This window comes from Aspergillus steynii, assembly GCF_002849105.1.
Source record: "Aspergillus steynii IBT 23096 chromosome Unknown P170scaffold_3, whole genome shotgun sequence".
Lineage (NCBI taxonomy): Eukaryota > Fungi > Ascomycota > Eurotiomycetes > Eurotiales > Aspergillaceae > Aspergillus > Aspergillus steynii.
The window spans coordinates 1,426,473-1,443,249 of record NW_020194400.1 but is presented as its reverse complement, the minus strand read 5'-3'; the positions used below and the strand labels follow the sequence as shown (position 1 = coordinate 1,443,249).

The 16,777-nt window shown below is 49.5% G+C and overlaps 6 protein-coding genes across 6 annotated transcripts; 1 reads left to right on the top strand and 5 right to left on the bottom strand.

Moving 5' to 3' along the window:
- Positions 1–391: 391 nt before the first annotated feature.
- P170DRAFT_445706 (uncharacterized protein) lies at positions 392–1,398 on the bottom strand (the record flags this gene model as incomplete). The annotated part of the gene is made up of 2 exons (XM_024850730.1): positions 392–1,318; positions 1,375–1,398. The coding sequence occupies 2 exons, from the start codon at positions 1,396–1,398 to the stop codon at positions 392–394; spliced, it is 951 nt and encodes a 316-aa protein (XP_024705683.1).
- Positions 1,399–1,803: 405 nt separating this feature from the next.
- On the bottom strand, positions 1,804–5,344 carry P170DRAFT_454922 (uncharacterized protein; the record flags this gene model as incomplete). Its single annotated transcript, XM_024851486.1, has 8 exons — positions 1,804–2,311; positions 2,386–2,469; positions 2,531–2,676; positions 2,734–3,587; positions 3,642–3,679; positions 3,731–3,848; positions 3,896–5,067; positions 5,333–5,344. 8 exons carry the CDS (start codon positions 5,342–5,344, stop codon positions 1,874–1,876), a joined length of 2,862 nt encoding a protein of 953 aa, XP_024705682.1. The 3' UTR covers positions 1,804–1,873.
- Positions 5,345–5,906: 562 nt separating this feature from the next.
- P170DRAFT_473938 (OPT oligopeptide transporter) lies at positions 5,907–9,045 on the top strand (the record flags this gene model as incomplete). The annotated part of the gene is made up of 12 exons (XM_024853091.1): positions 5,907–5,963; positions 6,012–6,055; positions 6,104–6,182; positions 6,234–6,747; positions 6,798–6,995; positions 7,041–7,718; positions 7,768–7,847; positions 7,915–8,015; positions 8,065–8,139; positions 8,193–8,369; positions 8,429–8,678; positions 8,755–9,045. The coding sequence occupies 12 exons, from the start codon at positions 5,907–5,909 to the stop codon at positions 9,043–9,045; spliced, it is 2,544 nt and encodes an 847-aa protein (XP_024705681.1).
- A 324-nt stretch (positions 9,046–9,369) lies between these two features.
- Positions 9,370–11,993, bottom strand: P170DRAFT_353341 (bifunctional terpene synthase/polyprenyl synthetase family protein; the record flags this gene model as incomplete). Its single annotated transcript, XM_024843975.1, has 10 exons — positions 9,370–9,684; positions 9,744–9,828; positions 9,883–9,946; positions 10,009–10,274; positions 10,338–10,492; positions 10,543–10,566; positions 10,636–11,242; positions 11,299–11,546; positions 11,605–11,660; positions 11,720–11,993. 10 exons carry the CDS (start codon positions 11,991–11,993, stop codon positions 9,370–9,372), a joined length of 2,094 nt encoding a protein of 697 aa, XP_024705680.1.
- A 1,766-nt stretch (positions 11,994–13,759) lies between these two features.
- P170DRAFT_435574 (uncharacterized protein) lies at positions 13,760–15,037 on the bottom strand. The gene has a single exon (XM_024848968.1). It carries the CDS (start codon positions 14,952–14,954, stop codon positions 13,896–13,898), a length of 1,059 nt encoding a protein of 352 aa, XP_024705679.1. The 5' UTR covers positions 14,955–15,037; the 3' UTR covers positions 13,760–13,895.
- Positions 15,038–15,517: 480 nt separating this feature from the next.
- On the bottom strand, positions 15,518–16,209 carry P170DRAFT_473935 (HPP family protein; the record flags this gene model as incomplete). Its single annotated transcript, XM_024853090.1, has 2 exons — positions 15,518–15,943; positions 16,003–16,209. The coding sequence occupies 2 exons, from the start codon at positions 16,207–16,209 to the stop codon at positions 15,518–15,520; spliced, it is 633 nt and encodes a 210-aa protein (XP_024705678.1).
- Between the last annotated feature and the right edge of the window lie 568 nt (positions 16,210–16,777).

The following is a 16,777-nucleotide window of genomic DNA, read 5'->3' as shown; positions in this document are numbered from 1 at the left end:
GGCATTTCTAGTGCCAATTCTATTATGGTTACCCGAGTGGCTGAACTAGCCATGCAAGTATATTCCACCGACGTCATCCAATGCAATCAGAAGCTTGATACCGGCTAGCCCCTTTCCCGTTGGACTATATATCAGCCCGTTGGATACGCAATATTTGCTGTCAGACAATGACATTCATTCGTTTTGTGTGCTGACAGATGTTATTTATGCATCTTGTTTTTGAGCTAGTCAATGTATCTTTACTATCGGCTCATTTATGTTGTACCCCCCATGACCCTTTCCAGTCTGTCTCTGTAGTCTTAACTCTTTCCACCATAGGGATATCCCAACAATGAGAATCAGAGTACCGAACGAAGTTTATTCCTTCATGTATGCATGAATGTGCATATTGTCATGACCTCTCATAATCAAGGACCTCTTTTCCCAGCCATTGCCCAGTGGTTAGAGCAAACACAATCGACCTCAATTGTTGATACAGCTCTTCATGCATAGGAATCGTCCTAGAAAGCATTTCAACTAACATATCAGTATACTGTGGCGCTTCGAACCTCCGTGCTTTGAGTGAGGCGACCTCAAATCCGTCAGGGTATATCCCAGCGTCGCCCCAGTCAATCAGGTGAACTTTGCCATCCGTGCCCAAGATCAAATTGCGGGGTGCGATATCCGAGTGAGTGAGAACTAGTCGGTCAAAATGAAATGGCGGGGTAGTATCAGGCGCTTGGTAAAACTTCTTGGTAATTATAAGTCGCAGGTTGAACCAATCTTCCAGATCCTTTTTCGAATCAAATGGACCAGCTCCTATATCAACAAACCATTTTCCTAGAGCCACACAGCTTTTACAGCCCACGGGACCTGGCTGTTGCTGCTGTTGCTCAGATAGTGGAATCGACCGCAGAGTACTTATAGTTGAAGCAACCTGAGAGGCAATGTCTACACGTTCTGCCTGACTTAAACTATCCCAACATTTTTCGACCGTTCTGCCCTCAATATAATCCATGAGGATCAGGCACTTGCAGCCATAGATTTCTTCAGGTTCGATGTTTAGAACTCGGTGCACTTGGGGCACTGGAATGATTGGATTCTCTCGCACCCGTGCCTCGGCAATGAGGTTAAGAATGTTGGCCTCGCATGGTCGAGTACAGTTTCCGCCTTTGAGAACTAGTGTTTTCGATAGACGCACAATACGTGTCCCTTGGTAATCATGGATGACTGGGGCGGTATTGAACAGTGCGGTCAGGGCTTCATTGGAAACTTGGTAGATATCACAGCCATCGAGAGGGAATTGCCTGGGCTCCGATGGGTTTCCTCCATTTGCAGACTGAGTCGTCTGGGTCAGCTGAAATAGTCCGAGGGAAGGGATGGGGACTGTCTTACTTTGAGTGTGTCAGGAACCTCCATTTCGACCATTTCAAGACAGAAGTGCGAAGTATCATAGAACTAGGCGCAGCACCGTCGTTTCTATTGATTTTGAAGGGCTGGTGGTGAAGTTTTGAGATTAAAGAATGGGCGTCCGAGCCAAGCTGTACCCCGCTCGGGCAGGCCACTCGTTGCAATACATACTGGCCCATTTGGTCTTTATTAGCCGATAGTAACAACATTATATTCCTACTATATATATTTGTCTCTATCATCGTGATATGTTCCCAATCAAGACACGAAGTATATTCCCGAAGACGCGAAGTGAAATTCAAGTCACTGGTCTAGATAATCTTATTTATCGCGCCATACGAAAGGTTGGACTTGATTATTCTACGATGGCAAAACATTTAGGCATTGACACTGCCACGTGATATTGAATGTTTACCTCTCCCTGCCTTGTCCCAAATTTCCTTCACGATGCTCAATCTATCGACCCTGATCTCGTATCTCAGCCTCACAAAATAGCATCGACAGTGTCAGGCCAACAATCCGCAATTCTTCCATCTTCCTGAATCGAAAGAACAACAGAGCCTTCTCCTCTCAGAGGGTCACCCTCCCATACAACAAGATCTCCATAGGCCTGAGATCCTCCCGTGTTCCTCTCTCGAACCCCCAAGATATCTTCAATATTGGTCGACACAAGGGCAATAGCTTCTTCGTCGCTCAGACCGGCATATTTACCAGCCCATCGAGCTTCTCGTGCCAAGCCATGAATAGATGAGTCGCTGCTTACTGCTAGACCCAGCTGAACGCCGGCCTCTACCAAGATCTTAGCGGGGCTTTCACTGAGTGGCGGTCCTACTAGGACGTTCTTCTTCTCCCAATTGTCGGGGGCGCCGTGGTTACCGCTGAGAATGACCGGTATTCCTGCCTCTGCTAGTGGTTTGGCAATCTGTTGTAGTCAGCATTTTGATTCATTCCAAGACATCATGTGAAGTAATGACGGGGGTGCTAATAGATTCTTACTAGAGCAGCTCCATGACCACCGTGGATTACCAGTTTGACTGAGCTAAAGTCACGCTTAATCAGTATCAGTTGAGCAATATCGTCCTGACAAAGATGGTTAGATTCCCTTCTAGCTAGACCGAAAGACGATATGAATCAGAAATACCTCATTGAACACTCTAACGACCACTGGAAGTGAGCCATTCGCAGCTTGTGCATAGATGCCCGAGCTATAAGTACCATCGTCCTGACCCTTTGCCAATATCTGGCGGAGACGCTCAATCTCAGAAGAGATAGTTGGAGTGCTGTCGTCTGGAAGGAGAGAAGAGGGTCAGCCTAGAAGAGAATAACGCCGATGGAAGTTCATACCCTTGGCAGATTGACCAATTGCCAAGTGAAGGGCAACGTTGTCTTTCCATATGCCTCCCTCCAAGATGGTAGCTGTTTCACTTGTCCGCACCCCCACACTAACACCTTGAAGGATACCAGTACCGTGTGGCGGCGTGACTGCCTTTGTAACGCCACCGATTCGAGCTCTAGTAAATGCTTTGCCGTGGAGGTGAACACCGTATTTTGCGAAATGGACGCTCTTCTGTTCGTTGAGTAGATCTTGGCTTTTGACCGTTCCGTCCCCGGTAGAACTCTCAGGCGGAATGGCCTGAATTCCGAGATTGTTTGCAAAGGCCACAAGCCCTGGTGTTACATAGCCATTGTTTAATTCAATGCGAGCGACCTCATCCTCCTTGTAATGAGCGACACATGCTGACTTCTTATTGAAACATGCAACCTTGTCATTATCAACCAAAAGAACAAGATCTTCTGGGTGATCAAGACGGTCTGGAATGTCAACTAGCGCTCTCTTGATTCCAGTGAAGAGTACTCTTGCATTAGGTCTCTGGGCTTTCGCACAAGTGTCATCTCTTTGGGTGTCTGAAACCAATGGTCGCACTGCCGGTGCTTGATGAGTCAAGCCAAGGGTCCTCTCAGCTAATTCGCCTAGGCCATCATGTTCCAAAAGAGCGCGCCCGTCAATGAATACTTCAATGGGAGTCGCACCAACTTGAAGCGGATGATCATCCCAGATGACGAGATCGGCATCGTACCCAGGGCGAACATACCCAATACGGTGGTCTTGCTGGATTGACCGAGCAGGCACTGATGTCACCGATTGAAGCGATTTTTCTTCCGACAGACCGAACGAATGAGCAACGGACGCCTGGTGACTATGGTTGAATCAGACAATTGAAAACATGCAACATCGCAATGATTCGACTTACATCAGATCTTTGGCATAGTTCCATTCTCCAGTGTGGTCCTGTTTACCATGTTAATCAGACCCCTATTTTTGGAGAGCTCGTGGTCTTACTGATTTTAGAGCAACCTTGACTCCATGGTCATCCAGAATCTTCGGACCTCTCAGATTCGCACCGTAGGCCTCTGCTTTGAAAAGCGCGTTCTCGGCAAACGTGGCGATCGTAATATTCCTGAAATGATGAGCTGTTGGTCCAAATGTGAAGTGTACGGAACTAACTCTTCTAAATTCTTCAGAAGTTCCGGTACTTGCCATGCCTCAAGTGCATGGTGGAAAGCCTGAGGATGAACACCGAATTCATGCAAGACCGCGGCCATCCGCTCAAAGTCCTCCGGCTCATAACAGTGCACGTTGACATTAAGCTCGCCTCTCAGGAGTGCCAGGAGCGTCTCGAATTCAAGCGATTCGGGTCGCTTTCCTTCTTTCTCCAGGAAGCTCGAAATACGGTGACTCTGAGCGAATGGTGTCTCTTCAATTGCGAATGCAGCGTCGCACCAGGCGGACTGGCGATCAAGAAGTTGTCGTGCTTTCTCAAGCTGCTCGCGCAATAGCCACGCCAAGCCTAGTCTGGTATTGCCATAAACACCTTTCGGATTCTCCCCACAGGCCATCTTGAGGTATCTCTGCCGATCGCTTTCTGGACGGCCATCTTCCAGCAACAACTCTTCCACAACGGGTTCCCCGTGCGGACCCGGGCGCGGTAAATTCTTGACGAGATAGGCTTCGCCGCCGACAATATTTGCTGAGCCCGGTAGAACCAGAGATGACGTGACGCCGCCCGATGCGATAATCTTGATCGCCGGGTCGTACGGCTTGAAGCCGTCAAGAGCACGCACGAACGGAGTGATTGGCCCCAGGAGTGGGCGCTCATTCACGTCACTGGTGGACGGGAGTTTCGGAAATGGAAGCAAGAGATGATGGGAGTGCATATCGACTAGCCCGGGTGTGATAAAACGCCCCTGTACATTAATGACGCGGGCATTATCGGGCACCGGGTTGTTTAACTGGGTGGGAAGTACAGACCGGATCACACCCGCGTCCAAAATGATATCAACCAACCCATCGTGGGTGGAATCTCCATCGAACAAAGTCGCGTTCTGGATGATGATGGCTTGCTTTTGCCCAGAAATTGGGTTCCATCGAGGATTGTGTCTGTCTGTCGACGCTGTGCGATCTCTCTGTGTGCGGTTTCGCACCTCATGACATTGGTGTAGGCCCTCCAGGAAGTCCTTCCTGGGAGTTGTCGATGCAGGGAGAATCTTGCTGGATGGTCCAACGTGAATCAATACCACAAGTGCAATCAAAATCATCGTGCTGATCGGTCGACGCCAGCGGCGCAGCGAGCGGAATGCTGGTCGCTGGGGATAGTCATATTGCACCAGCAAGCCGCCCTTGGTAGCCGACGCCATCCTCGAGTCACCAGACGCTAAAGTCTCCGAGATCGCTTTGGTAGGTGATCTTGGCTAGATAGCAGCAGATATTTCAAGAACTTTGCTCGAGATTTATTCTCGGGTGGGAGTTATTTGACAGGTGGTAAGCGCCGCTCGTGTTTGCGCGACTGTGGGTCGGAAATGCGTCAGTCTTGTTCATCCCTTGCAGCTTCTCTGCCGGTCTTAACCTCCAATCCCTGTTATTGTTCTGCTGACTGGACAAAACAGTTTGTGTCATGGAATCTATGCCGTGGAAAATTCTTGATTGGCAGAGTGTGAGGCATTGAGCTACCTTCTCTTATCATGCTTCCGACGAATCAACCCCCCGGCTCTTAGTGCTCAGAGATCAAACCAGCAGCGCCAACCTCTTTCAGGACAGTCTCCGTGTGAGCTGGAACTAGACGCAAGTTGCGCGACCCGACCGTCCAATCTAGGGTATTAGCCCGGTCACGTATGCAGACCGCTGCATGGGCTGCCATTAGACAAGTCGATTCTCGAAATTAAATGGAAGACTCACAGGTGAGTCCCCCGCAGGTAGCCTCTGTTGACCAATGCTAATTCTCTGTTGCTAGCGTTCAATTCACCGTTTTATAGTGCGGGTGAGACTTTTCCCTGGCTTTTAGCACGCCATGCAAAAGGGAATGATGGAAGAATGGGGATACATATCCCGGGAAACGAGAAATAGTTGGAGAACATGGCATCATTCTGTGCCTGTAGACAGATGTTCATATATGATGGTGGTGCGCTACCCCTTTGGGATACTTGAAGAGATGTGGCCAGATGAGTTGCTCCATACGACCATGACAGGAGAAAATGAAAAGATTGAAGCTGTGCCCGCTGTGGCAGCGGAGGCCCAGGTTTGTTCACACGCTCTCTCATGAATTCATCTGACAATTTACTATTAGCCGGATGGCCTCGACATGAAGCTTGAGGGAGATGAGCTGGCCAGGTAGGCTTATATGAATGAGCTGGTATAAGATTTGCACTAATAGAAAAGACGTCTCTCTGCCACGGTCGATGAAGTGCTCACGGCTCAGGGACACGCGCGTGATCTTACTCTGGAGGATGCTCGTGAGGTATAAAGTCAATGAAAGCCACCAATAACAATGCTGACATGAACAAATCAGCGTGCTCAACAAATTGTGGAGGCTCATTCGCACGACCCAAACTTCCCCCACGGCGCCTGGGGTCGCATGAACGCTTTCCTCGGCAATGCAGCTCTTTTCGAAACCCCCGAGAAACATCAACGTGCAATCGAGATGGCCAAGATCGAGGTCTCTCTACTCACATCCAACAGTCCATACTCCGAGGTCCGCGCGGTAGTAGATCCAATTGATAATCCCGGCCTTCCTTGTGGCACTATTCGGGCCTGGGTCATTGGGCTAGGATTTGTCATTGCGTTGGCATTCATCAATCAGCTCTTCAGCGTGCGACAGCCATCCATCTTCCTCGACGCCGCCATTGTTCAATTTCTTGCATTTCCGGTTGGAAAGGCCGCTGAACGCTTCCTTCCTGACGTGGGATTTGAGGTCTTTGGCGTTCGCCATAGCTTGAATCCTGGTCCGTTCAACAAGAAAGAACACATGCTCATCTCCATCATGGCCAATGTGGGGAAGACTTTACCCAGTTCCAGATACATTAGTATGTGATCTCGTGGTCTCTTTCTGTCAACTATTGTTAACGATGGGCAGTTTTTACGCAATGGCTGGAACGATACTTTGACCAGCCATACGCGAGATCATTCGGTTATCAAATCCTGCTCGCCCTCTCGACTGATTTCATGGGGTTTGGTCTGGCCGGTCTGTGTCGCCGATTTCTAGTGTACCCATCATTTTGCCTGTGGCCCAGGTCCCTGGTTACAATTGCGCTGAATAGCTCCTTGCACAATGGTTTGTCATCCTGCCGGTTCATCATTCCTTTCTAACGTCTTCTAGAGGAGAACCATTCGGTGATCGGACCGTTCCGGAAATTCTTCAACATCTCCCGGTTTCGATTCTTCATGGTTGCTTTCGCGGCCATGTTCGTCTATTTCTGGTTCCCTGACTATATCTTCGGTGCTCTCAGTCTCTTCAACTGGCTGGCGTGGATTGCCCCGACAAACTATAACCTCACCGCCATCTCCGGAATTAAGAAGGGTCTAGGGTTCAATCCTCTCCCGACATTCGATTGGAATATTGTCACGCATGTTGCTGACCCATTGATCGTCCCTTTCCACGTTACTATCAACACCTTCTTTGGTGTCTTGCTTGGTGGCATTGTCATCATCGGAATTTACTGGACTAATGCATATCATACCGGATACCTCCCCATCAACACTAACGGCATGTTTAACCATTTCGGAAAGTCTTACAATGTCTCCATGATTCTCGACGACCGTGGGTGGCTGGACGAAAGTAAGTACCAGCAATACTCACCCGTCTACCTTGCTGCCAGTAGCCTGAATATGTACTTCTTTTTCTTTGCGCTATATGCGGCGACCGTGTCTTACGCCTTTCTATACCATCGGCATGACATCGTTTTGGGCTTCAAAAGCTTGGCTCGGAGCTTCAGAGGCAGACAGACGGACGATTTCAAGGACGTTCACAGTAGGCTTATGTCGGTATACCGAGAGGGTAGGTCCATTGACATCCTCAATATGTTCAAAGGACTAACACAGTCCAGTTCCGGAGTGGTGGTACATGATCCTGAATGTCTTCGCGATTGCTCTTGGTGTGGGTGCCGTAGCTGCTTGGCCTACATTTGTAAGTTGTGAATCCTGCCTTGCTTGTCTCACTAGACAGATGGGGAATTTAACAGATATCTCTGTAGACGAGCGTGGGGGTAGTATTCTTTGGAATCGCACTCGCCCTTATATTCACCATCCCGACCGGTATTATCTCTGCCACGACCGGAATGGACATTGAGTTCAAGTGAGTTCATCCGTGCCACTGACAGAACTATCACTTACAATGCAAACAGTGTGCTGGCCGAATTCATCGGAGGTGCATGGCAACCAGGGAATGCACTAGCCATGAACTTTTTCAAATGCTTTGGGTACGAAGAACCTACTTTCTTAGTACAACAGAAACCCTAACCATATTAACCAGCTATGTCACAACCGCCCACGCCCTTCAATTCGCCAACGACCTCAAACTAGCGCACTATGTCAAGATCCCCCAGCGGCAGACATTCTGGGCACAGATCGTTGCCGTATTCGTCTCTGCCTTTGTCTGCACCGGCGTCATGAACTTCCAGATCAGAAATATCCCTGATCTCTGTGAAGAGTATTACCAGCTTACGACCCAATGACAACCAGGAAAGCTCAATACTAACATCTGCCCAGGAATCAAAAAGACCGGTTCACCTGCCCCGGTGTCAACACATACTTCACCGCCGCGGTGCTCTTCGGCAGCATCGGCGCCAAGAAGGTCTTCGGCGCAGGCGGACAATATACAGCCTTGCTTTCTGCGTTTCCCATCGGCCTGGCCCTTCCATTTGTATTCTACTACGCGCAGAAACGAGTCCCTCAGACCCATTGGTTCCGCAGAGTCCACCCGGTCATGCTCCTTGCCGGCGGCATCCATTGGTCTCCGGTATGCATCTTTCCCCCTCCACATGCCCATGCCCATGAAACCAGACCATCTAATCCACTCAACCCGAATAAAACAGTACAACATAGCCTACATGTGGCCCGCCGTTCTCCCCGCCTACATCAGCATGAAATACCTGCGCACACGATACCTCGCGTTCTGGGCTAAATACAACTACGTGCTTTCGGCGGCCTTCTCGACGGCCATCGCGTTGGCCAGCGTGGTGATTTTCTTCGCTGTTAGCTATCACGGCTACCATATTGACTGGTGGGGCAATGATGCAGAGTCGGGCTGTGAGGCTGAGGCGTGTACTCGGCTTGCGATGCCGGAGGGCGAGTACTTCGGACCGAAGGTGGGGAGTTTTGCTTGATCGACTGGCGAGCCATGATCCTTACGGACTGGAAAACGCTTAGCTGGGATATAGTGGTTTTGTTGAGGTCATGGATGTTTAGGGGATAGGCGCATCAGAGAATTACGTAGATGGCTGTCAACTGTTGTCAATGTCTCCCCGACGATAGAAATGGATCACTAGACATTCACAAACTAAAGACCACACAGCTATGCTATAGATTTCGATGCGGCTCTGGTGGTACTGTACTAAGCGTTTCAATCAACAAAACAAATCATTACTAAGTAATATCAGAATAAACATCATCCTTCATACATAGAGACCGATCAAAACAAAGTCCACTATTTACTCCTCAAGCTTATACAGCACAAGCCTCAACGCCCAATTCGTGCACCCCGCCACGTCCTCGGCATGCTCAATCTCCTCCCTCACCTGCTCCACCAGCTCACTAAGCCTCTTCTCCGAGTACTCCATGCTCCCTGCCTTCCTAATCTGCTCCAAGACTAACAGCTTCATGGGTTTACTCAAACCGCCTCGCACTCTGCCTTCGTGAAGAATCTCTTCGATTTGCGGGTTCGGCTGCGTGTTGAGGGTGTGGATGAGCGGGAATGAGAATTTGCCTTCGTCGAGGTCTTCGCAGAAGCCTTTTGAGACGGTATACTGTGTAGGTTGTGTTGTGATTAGCTGTGGGTGTGGATCGGTGTAGGTCTATGGTTTACCTCGTCTGCGACTAGATTCTTGTAGTCGTCGCGGATTTGGAAGAGCTGACCGAGAAGGTCGGCGAGGTGATCGAGTGGTAGGTGTCTAGGTATAGAAGTTAGTAGAATGTGAGCATCTTCGTGCGGTGAGTTAACGTACCGGTTATTCTGGTGTCTAGAATCAAGGAGCAGACGCACTGCAAAGCGGAATAGACCTCCTGTTTCTGCAACCAACAACGTTAGCCAAAGTACATTGGAGTGATAAAGTAAGAGGGCTTGAACTTACTGCATCGAACCATCTCCAAGTACTCCGCCTCTGATGGACACTTGTTATGTCGAGCCCAGTATAGGTCGAAGCTCTGGCCAACATGCATTGTCTGCATCTGCTCCACGAAGATATCCACAGCGTTCGGACTGTCCAGCTTTCGAGCTTCGTCTAGCGCTTGGAATATGAGGAAGTTGGCCGAGTTGATGGATGGACCGTGGCCGAATACAGTGTGCGCAGCAGGTTTGCCGCGTCGAATGGGCGAAGCGTCTTGGATGTCGTCCAAGCTCAAATGGAGTGAGTCCCTGGAAAGTGGCAAAATACTTGAGAACATAGAGGGGAATACTTACATGAGAGAAGCATTGTGCAACGTGCTGATGATCGACTTCACCTGGTTGACGACCCTTTCTGGAGACCCAAGCCAGGTGTTTAAAGAGTCGATAAAGGAATCCCGAATACCCTTGGATGGAAGTGGAGAGATATACTCGAACGGTGCGTACACATGCTGAAAGAATGGTAAGAAGGAGAGTTTCTGGTATCTGGAAACATAGGTACCTCTGTGCCTAATAAAGGCCTCTTCTCGTGACTGTCCGGGGTGTCACCCATTGAGGATTCGCTTTCCGGTGTGTAAGACCGCTTTGAGAACACATCTTTCTCGCTGAATTCGCTAATACTTGTTCCTGAACTGTAAGAGGGGTTCCTGGTAGGCTGGGTGCACTCCACATGGATCGTATCTTCTCTGTTCAAGCCCATCTGGTCTGTCCGGAGCTTTGAAAGCTTCGCTTCAGGCTCTGGACTGGGCGCAACCCCATCGGCTAACCCAAAACATTTACTAGCTCCATCCCGAAGCGCTGGATGATAGCGAGGGCAGTGTTGACTCCATGAAATATTGCCGGTAACCATATGTGCAAGAGCATGAAGGTAATACCTCGTCCTCTCATTCGAGCATGGGCTGTTCTCGCAGAAATGCTGAGAACGCTCGAGGAACTCAGCCTCGTATCGAGAGGTTATTTCTCGCACTCTCTCTTTGGCCTTTGCGATGGGCAGGTTTTCCCATTGCATGTATAGCCAAATGCAGTTGGTCATGGAAGTGGCCTCGGTGTTGCAAAGCTCGTCATACTCCACGTCAAATGAGTAGAAGTCATTCGCCAGGCCAAGCGCCGCGTAACACGGTCGTACAATGGGATAGACATGTTCCTGTTCCTCGGGGAATAAGAGGATTCCCGTGCCAAATCGCATTAGACAGTCAGTAAATCTGATGTGTATCAGTATTCCCTGGATCTTCAAGGATCAGGGCACAACGCAACGTACGGTGCTCCGGTATCCACAATGCGATACTCAATATAATCATCCAAGTTTTTAAAATGACGAGCTTTATCCAAGCCCGCCGTCGTCTTGACCATTCTTTTCCATTCGTTGATTATCGCTTCCCCGCAGGGCTTGTCTATCAGGAGGAGATCTAGCATCATCTTGGCCTGGATTTGCTTCGTACCGATCGTTGATCGGATTGTGCGGTATTTGTGCTCATCCATCAGAATGTCCTCTGTATTCGTATTTATCTAGTTCACGGTGAGGTCAGTGTTCACGTCGAATATGGTTGGAGACTAGTCAACTGACCAATGCTTTTGCTGCCTGTGCAGCCGACTCAAGGACATTATCGTACATAAAAGCAACTTTCAACAACGGTCAGCACGTTGGCTATGCATGAAAAAGGCAAGTATTGGAGAGATACGCACATTCCGTGATATAGGAGAACTCAGTCTCTCTGGCTTGCAGAAAGGCATCACAACGGAACAGAAGTTACCATCCCAAGGATTGCTGTTGCCCCATGGGCCGATGGGACCGATGTATTTGACCCAATCGCGCCGGCAATTGAAGGTGCCTTCGTCTCCTAGCTGCTCATAGCGATGTCTGCGGAGAGTATAGCCCTGCCCAAGCTCGAACCTGTGCGGTATAGGCTGGGCAAGGAATGAAGTGGTGTCATCTGCAGGATAAATCTCTTCCATTTTGTGTGTGTATGGAATGCTTTTCATTGCTCCTGGCTATCAGAAAAGGCATGACTGATTAGAGGGAACCCAATCAATTCATACCTTTTCCCCTTCACCACCGAGAAGTGGTGGACTGTTGTAGAATCCTATTACATCATGATTTGGAGTCGGCGCTTTCTGTCATCATGCAGCTGTGTTTATCTCGTTCCAGCGACGCTCCACAGACTAACAGAGAGTGAGGCTTCGGGGTCTCGTCCCAACCGTTCTGCAAGGGGTTGCAATGGTTCGCGCCATCCTCGAAAGTGAAGAAGCTTTAATCCTTTGATCCTCGTGTGGGGCGTTTGGCGTGGTGGGATGTTTTACGTACCACTGGATCGTATATTTTAGCTCACGTCAAGTTACGCTTTGAGTTTCATGCATACCTTGGTTGAAAGACGCGGTTCTGCTTCATGTCCACGCTAATTTCATTGGGCTTCGGACCCGGTAGAAGCAAGGGACCGCGAGGGGATCTGATGGCCTGCATAGACTTAGCTCCAGTGGCAATGGCTTGGTCATTTGCTCCGGTTTTTGCATGCGAATTAAAGCCTCAAACCTTCTAATCCGACTCCCTAGCTGCCAAATCCGATCTACGTCCTAAGAAACTCTACCCCCAACGTCAGATCTCCATCTGCATTCTATTCGGATTCATTCTAGGTAAGCGACAAGCCTCACGTCCTCTGAACCCCTCTCAGCATCGTGGGCTGACTTTCCGAAAGAAGAGGCCCTTGCATATGCGGTTCAAACCCTGAGTATGACATGCGTAGTAGAGGTCATCCGCCCTTGTACATGTGCTAACGTAACCTCTTAGAGTCAATCTGACTCCAAAGAAGCCAAGTGCATTGTTCAGCTAGTCAATGAATAATGGTATCATGTCTTTGCAGACAAATGGAAGGTGCAGCGTGCAACGCCCTCCGGTCACTCTCCGTCTTTCGCACATCTAACTCAATATTGTATTGTTAAACTGGAGAATCCCATTATATTTGACATTTATTACTGACAATATGGATTGCCTTTAACGTCTTTCCTTCGTAAATAACGTTCAACGTCAGAGAAAGTTAACCATTTATTTCTTAAGTCCAAATGTCAGACTAGCTTTTCATAAGAATAGTTTTTTCTTTTGCTCATTTATATAAAAATGCAATTTTAATACTAACCTTATCTTATTATTCATGTTGGTACATAACATCCACATTTAGAGACTATGAGAACAATCTTGGCAAAATAAGTTGCGACCTGTCCATAGACCTCCCTCCTATAACTACTAGTTTCTATTTAGGTGAGTTCAAAATCTCTATTAAAAGATAATATTAAGCTTTCTTTCCAAAGAATTCGCTTTCAGAACCACTATCCATGATAATATCCAAAGTAGCAAAGTATGACAAAGTATCTTCAGCTCTGGGGACTGTGGAACCGTCTAGTCTTGTCCATTCTATGGAGAATGAAGATTACCCGTCGAATCATGAAGCGACCTGCTTGGCTGTTACTATATCTAGACCACATCTATGTTGATCCCGTAACTTATTTTGCCTCCTACAGATCTCAACCAAACTTCAACGTGTCGATCACCAGAATTTTGAACATCCCGAATGTCAGAAAACAGTCTAAGTTCGTTGACTCTCGATGGTTGATTAAAGGCACTATCTTCTGGTGCTAACCACATTCTACTTATGATGTGGGTGATGCATCCTTCGTCGGGATGGTTGCTTCCCTGTTAAATAAGTATGGTCAGCAGATTTAACGAAATGCTCAATATCTATACAGGGTATTCTTTAAATGTGCTAGTTTCTGTCAGCTAAATGCTAGTCCAACATCACGCACTTCAACCATTCAGGCTCATGACTGGTGTCATAAAATCCTTCTTCGCAAAGACATACATGTACGTCAATAGTTAACCCCTTCAGACGCGACTCTCCTCCGACGATAATTCCGTCTGGCTCTCTGCCCACTCGGCCTCGCCCCCCGCAGCGCCTGTAGGACCTCATCCAACGGCATCTCCTTCGTAATACTCAGGCGCTCCATATCCGCCACAGTAATGGACCTGGGGCCCTCAAACGCAGGCTCCCCCAGTCCCACATGGTCCGGCACACTGATCTTGGGCCGGGGCGCCGTCAGATCAAAGCCCAGCGCATCGACCCTGTCCTCCGGCACCAGCTTCCACCGCACCGTAACAACATGGTAATCCAGCTCCCCCGGCCTGCGCTCATCCCGCACCCATCGGGCATCATGCAGCACCGAACTGCCCGTCCAGGTGTCGACGCTCATATCCTTCGTGTCGGCAGCGAGGACGCGGCCGTCCTTGCGCAGGAAAAACCACTTCGTCGCGGCCTCTTTCGCAAGGTAGTCGATCTCCCCCGCGCGCTGGACAATCGTCTCCATTTGGATGTCGAACGCGGTGACGGTGTTCGGGAACCGTGTTCTATTCACCCAGCCCTCGTCGAGACGCAGGGATTCCCAGTTCTCCCAGAACCAGAAGTCGGTGTGGCGGATGGTCAGGGTAACGTGGCGGGGGTCGAGGTGCGGGATGTCGAGGACCCGTTGGAGGTCGTCGTCGTTTTCGAGGCGGTAGAGCTGCGCGAAGACTTGGATGTGTGGAGTGCCGAGCGGGCCGTACCGCGAGTGGTTGTGTTCCAGGATGCTCGTGAGATGAGGGATCCAGATGAAGTCCGGGGCGCGGTATTTGGAGCAGAGAAAGAACGTGTGTTCGGCTTGTTGGGTGGGGAAATAGTGGGCTTCGGCGTGGATGCGCTTGCAGGTGCGAAGAAGGGCTGTATGGATAGTGGGCGGGGCTGTGTAGCCTGGTCGGTAGTAGTAGGTGTCGGGGCTGTAGGGACGGCGGAGGTCGAGGGATTCCGTGAGCGCATATGAGAAGATGAGGAGGCGCAGTTCGGCGGGGAGGGCGAAGAGGGGGCTTTGGGATTGCGTGTGGATGGGCGGCGACATGATGGTGCGTGTGTATGTTGGTGGAATGAGAGAGTTGGAGAGACAAAGAGCGGGGGAGGAGGATAAATAGTTGATTGTCAGCCTTGTTGACGGTGACTCAAGGCAACGAGGCTTAGCTTCGTAGCCTGCTGTAGCCTTAAATAATGCCCCATCTTTTAAATCAGTTTGTTTTCGTAATATAACCTGGAAATAGAAATAAATGAATTTTCATTATCCTGGATCACAATTCTAATAATCTCCCCGTCTAGAAAAGATGGTGCGGAGGTTGTTGCAGCGTAACTAACAAAAGGATTCAACCGTTGGGTGGCAATGTTAGTGTTGACTACTTTTCATGCAGAATGAATTCATTAAAGATAAATAAATAAAGCCCCTCAGGATTTTGATCGCTGGATCGCTACCCTATGCAGGTAGCGCTTATGCCATTATATTCGGTGGTTAATTATGTATAGGAAGCTCAACACGAAGCTGTCGACTTATGCAGCTATGGTTGGCTTATTCTATAACGCATTAGACATGACCCACTTCAAAGGATCGAGATACCTACCTTGCATGACTCCGTACAGCTACTTCGCATTCGTCTGCGGAAGAACCGCCGGCTTGGCCGGGGCGATCCAGAAAACCGGATACCGCCGCTGGATATTATTCACCAGCAGAGCTACCGCCATAAGCATTGTCGAGGACAGCAGCACCACTGGCAAGTAATACCAGGAAAGCTCCCAGACAGCTTGGTCGACGGCGGGAAGAAGCGCCGTCGCGCCCGCCGGGGGATGCGTGGTCTGGGTGATCTGCATCACCACGATGGCCACGGATGACGAGAGCGAGGCGGCCAGCCAGCGCAAGGAATTGAATCGCTCTTCATCGGGCATGAGACTGAAGAGCTTGGTGATACATATTCCGACCAGTGCGCTGAAGAAATGCCCGAAAATGAGCGAGCGAGGCTGCGCCAGTGGACTGTCAATAACACCGAAGCATAGTACTGCCGAGGCTCCCTGTCCATACGCTACATGTTAGGAAATTGCATGTACGGTTAACGAGGAAGATTACTGACAAACGAAGCGATAATTCCGGGTACACCACGGTCGAGAAAATACTGGGAGTAGTTGAAAATGGCCTGGACCACCGACAGACCGCAGAACGCCGCAATGAAAGACCAAAACCACGTCAGATACGGCGGGAGAGGCTTCGGGGCAGTCGACCGATAGCCAAGCCAGCGGCTCAGCCAAGAGGGAAGTCGTGCTAAAGGAGATTCGGACATTGAAGAAGTGGTAAATGTATGGAACGCGAATGACAACGGCGGAGTCCACTGGTTTTGAGGATTGACTGACTCACGGACGAGCGGATTTCTTCGTTGGTGGCGTGCAGAAATTTAGGGTTGCCCGCGGGCAACGCCGGGGGATCTTACTGCCGCCCGGATTAGGCAAATGATGCTTTCAATCGCTCCAGCTCGTGTCCGACCATGGTGGAGGTCATTGAGACCTGTCAGAAGCCAAATGCTCACTCAGCTGCCACCGGAGGCTTGAAATCAATTATTGTCCGACAAAAAGGGTCCGAATTGTCGACAAACCGCAGCTGGCTGATGCAAGCGCTAACCACATTGGGTTGGCGCATATCGGCGGTTTCGTCTGTCGCGTGGAAACTCAAAAGACTATCACGACAACTTTTCTCAACACGAATGGCGTCATCTGGAATCGGAGAATGTTGACTCAAGCGTAGCTAACCGAGGATCCACGTCAGATCTCAACTTGGTGGTGTTGGGTGGGTGAGCATTTTGAGGTGTGGTTAGCATCGGCATAGGTCTTATCCCGGATAAATGATATCCCTTC